The sequence below is a fragment of the Drosophila subpulchrella genome, chromosome 3L, assembly GCF_014743375.2.
Source record: "Drosophila subpulchrella strain 33 F10 #4 breed RU33 chromosome 3L, RU_Dsub_v1.1 Primary Assembly, whole genome shotgun sequence".
Classification (NCBI taxonomy): Eukaryota; Metazoa; Arthropoda; class Insecta; order Diptera; family Drosophilidae; genus Drosophila; species Drosophila subpulchrella.
In genome coordinates, this window is record NC_050612.1 from 16,078,763 (window position 1) to 16,082,826 (window position 4,064).

The window sequence follows — 4,064 nt, forward strand, 5'->3', positions numbered from 1 at the left end:
TTTAAAGCTTTTATCCCAGTCTAAGTTTAAGCAACGGTGTTGCATTGACAGGTTATATATCACATTGGAATTTACAAATATAAAGAGTACTTAGAAAGAAGAAAAAAAAACTGTTCTCAATCAAACCCTTTGTAGTTTTAGCTATAAGACAGAATTATAAATAAATTCCATTAAGTTCATATAAAATATTTATAAAATAAATCTAATTTAATTCGTAATAGTATAACAACTTTAGGTACAATTCCTTTTGAAACAGCAGCCCTGAACCGAGATAGTACAGTTCCGCATGGCATTGCAAATAAATTCCTCTTGGTATATGAAAGCACCTAGAAATAAACTTGAACTGATATGACATATGCACATATCAGTGAGGTGAGCAACAGTCCACTGTCACTGGGACATAGTTCAAAGCCATAACAATACTCTAAAAAATATTATCGCATTGCAGCGAAAATGCCTCAGTCACCGTCGCCAATTACCGACGGTGATCGGCAATTACACAACAGGAACACGTTGGAGACGAGCGTCTTGGTCGAGGGCCTTATCTTATCACCACCTGGCTTGGCTTTGGCTGCAGAAGCTGAAGCAGAAGCAGAAGCTGGAGCAGAGGCGACCGGACTTGGATGACAGCATCCGAAGATAAGGCAAAGCTATTTTGAGCCGGAATTGGACCTATGCGACGACCTATGCTGATGGCGGGGACTCTGCCGCTGATATGGTGCATTGCAAATCCCTAGTCGAGGGGTATAAAAGACCCAGGTTGGCTGCAGTTAAGACAACAGACTTTAGGTGTTGGTCGTTGAGCGAACCAAAGCCGGAGCAGTTGAAGAACCAAACTAAGCAGCAGCCAAAGGACCAAGGATGAAGCTGACCCTTGTGATACTGGCCCTCGTGGGCTGTGTGGCCGCTTTCAGCGTGCCCACGCAAAAGGTGAAGATCGCCGACAAGAACTTCCTGGAGAAGCAGAAGTTCCTTTTCGAGATTGTCAAGAACATCGATGAGCCCCTGATGTTCGAGGAGTGGATCAAGATGGGTCAGAACCTGATCGTCGACAAGGCTCAGTATGAGGTGAGTGATTAAAGTAGTCCTTCTGAGTGCCATAGACCATGTGTCCCTTAATCCATCCCCCCAGACTTTCGACTTCTACATGGAGAAATTCTGGGAATCCTACAAACTGGGAGCCCTGCTGCCCAAGGGAGAGTTCTTCGGAGCCCTGGTCAAGACCCACCACAAGCAGGCCTACGGTCTGTTCAACTTCTTCTACTACGCCAAGGACTGGGAGACCTTCGTCCGCAACGTTGCATGGGCCCGCATCCACGTCAACGAGGGCATGTTCGTCTACGCCCTGACCCTGGCCGTCATCCACAAGCCCCAGTTCGAGGGTCTGATCCTGCCCCAGATCTACGAAATCTTCCCCCAGTACTTCTTCAACAGCAAATTCGTGTACGCTGCCGAGAAGTTCGACTACGAGGTCTTCAGCAAGTTGACCATGTACGAGAAGGAGTACAAGGACATCCTCTACAAGGACTACAGCGAGTTCACCGGCAACTTCTACTTCTACACCAAGGACTGGAAGACCTTCCAGTGGTACAAGATGATGGGTCTGGACCAAGAGTGGTACGTCGAGGAGAACTACTTCCTGCGCGAGAACTACGCCCAGTTCGTCCAGGATCCCAAGTACGTCGATGTTGTCAAGGGCCTGAAGAAGTTCTACATGCCCGTGGACTACACCCGCGATATCTCCTTCTTCAACGATGAGACCAAGATGTCCTACTTCACCGAGGATCTCGGCTGGAACGCTTACTGGTACTACCTGAACATGGACTACGCTTTCTTCCTCAACGGCAAGGAGTTCGGTTTGGACAAGGACCGTCGCGGCGAGTTCTGGATCTACAACGTGCAGCAGATTCTGGCCCGTTACTACCAGGAGCGCCTGGCCAACGGCTTCGGCGAGATCCCCGAGTTCTTCTGGTACAAGCAGATCGAGTACGGCTACGATCCCCAGCTGGTCTACTACAACGGCATTGGCTACAGCTACCGCAAGAACTACTACGACTTCTACACCTACGGCAACTTCGAAATGTACAACCACATCCAGAACTTCTTCAGCCGCGTGTACAAGACCCTGGAGACCGGATTCTACAAGACCGCCGACGGTAAGGTGTTCGACCTCCACAAGCCCGAGGCCATCAATTTCGTGGCCAACTACCTGCAGGGCAACGCCGATACCTTCGACAAGTACTTCTTCAACTACTACTACATGCTGTCCCATATGTACTTCGCCGATGTCGACTACTCCGACATGGAGGTCTTCCCCAACATCTTCCTGAACTTCGAGACCATGCTGCGCGATCCCTTCTTCTACACCTTCTACAAGAAGTTCACCGATGTGTTCTATACCTTCAAGTACTACCTGAAGTCTTACACCCAGAAGGAGCTCATCTACGAGGGCATCACCATCAAGGATGTGGCCGTCAGCAAGCTGGTGACCTACTACGACATTGTGGACTTCGATGTGACCAACCTGCTGAACGACAAGATGACCTTCGTCGATGGTCAGTACGTGTGGGACAAGGCTCTGCTGGCCCGCCAGGCCCGCCTCAACCACAAGCCCTTCGACTTCGAGTTCACCATCGAGTCCGACAAGGTGCAGAAGGGCGTTGTCCGCGTCTTCCTGGGACCCAAGTTCGACGAGTACGGCCGCGTGATCCCTCTGGACTACAACCGCAAGAACTTCGTGCAGATCGACAGCTTCGTGTACCCCTTCGTTGCCGGCACCAACACCTTCAAGCGCAGCTCCAAGGAATTCACCTGGACCGCTGAGGACAGGATCACCTACACCGAACTCTACAAGTACGTGATGCTGGCCAGCGAGGGCAAATACGACTTCCCACTGGACATCAGCGAGCCCCACAATGCCTTCCCCGACCGCCTCGTCCTGCCCAAGGGATGGGAGCAGGGTATGCCCATGCAGTTCTACTTCTTCGTCTCGCCCTTCGCCGAGGAGTACGAGCAGTTCTCCAACTTCGACTACACCTACTCCTCGGGAGTTGGCTCTGGCACCCGGTTCGTCGACTCCAAGCCCTTCGGCTATCCCTTCGACCGCCAGATCGATGAGTACGACTTCTTCGTGCCCAACGGCTTCTTCAAGGACGTCAAGGTCTACTACGTCGACTTCTTCGCCAAGTACTTCGAGAAGAAGTACACCAAGTTCGGCACCTTCGACTACTCCTACTCCGAATACTAAGCAGCACTGGATCTAGCCTCTAACCTTAAACGATTAACTTTAAAATTTGCAATGCCCTAGGCAAAAAAACCCATACCAAAAAAAATATCAAAACGAATCGAAAACAATAAACAAATTCTAAATAACTAAAGCTTTTCTAGTTGTATTTCATTTGGTGTTTTCATCTTAAAGTGGAAGAACTTGAGCTCAATCAATAAAGTCGAAGAGATTTTTGAGTATCATAAATCAAAAATAATAATAATATTATAATATCACGAAGAAAAACTTACTTCGTTAAACAAAATTAGCTCTGACTTTAGAAACTATCCAGAAGAATTGAGAACGGAAAAAGGACAATAGCATAATTTCTCAATATATGAATTCATCAACTAATTTATTTGAGAATATACGTTCTCAAAGACATAAATACTATCGAATTTTATTTTCGAGATGAAAGGTTTCTTGACTTAGGTTTTCGAGATGAAGTAGTTTTGCAAATCGATATCATTTTAATTCGCTTTGGAGAATCTGAGACTAAGTCGATCTTGCTTCACTTTTGAAATCTTAAGAATGAGTTCTACTCGATTGGACGGAAAGTATGGTAGCCAGTGACATTTTGTTTCACTCTGTAAAATGTCACTCTTGTTGGGCCAATCTTCTTCAATACTAAAATTTCTTTATATTTCCAGAACACCTGAAGCACAATTTGTTTTGCGTACTGAACAAAGTAAAACCGCCTTGGGGTACAACATGGGTTAAGGATCGTACGGCCGTGTCCGAATCGAAATGAAACCGAAAACTGGACGCTGGAGTCCTTTTTAATGCTGGGCCTTTGGTT

The 4,064-nt window shown here is 47.3% G+C and overlaps 1 protein-coding gene across 1 annotated transcript; it reads left to right on the top strand.

Moving 5' to 3' along the window:
* The first annotated feature begins 795 nt into the window (after positions 1-795).
* LOC119552703 (larval serum protein 1 gamma chain) lies at positions 796-3,372 on the top strand. Its single transcript, XM_037862444.1, has 2 exons — positions 796-1,068; positions 1,133-3,372. Exons 1-2 carry the CDS (start codon positions 862-864, stop codon positions 3,245-3,247), a joined length of 2,322 nt encoding a protein of 773 aa, XP_037718372.1. The 5' UTR covers positions 796-861; the 3' UTR covers positions 3,248-3,372.
* The last annotated feature ends 692 nt before the right edge of the window (positions 3,373-4,064 follow it).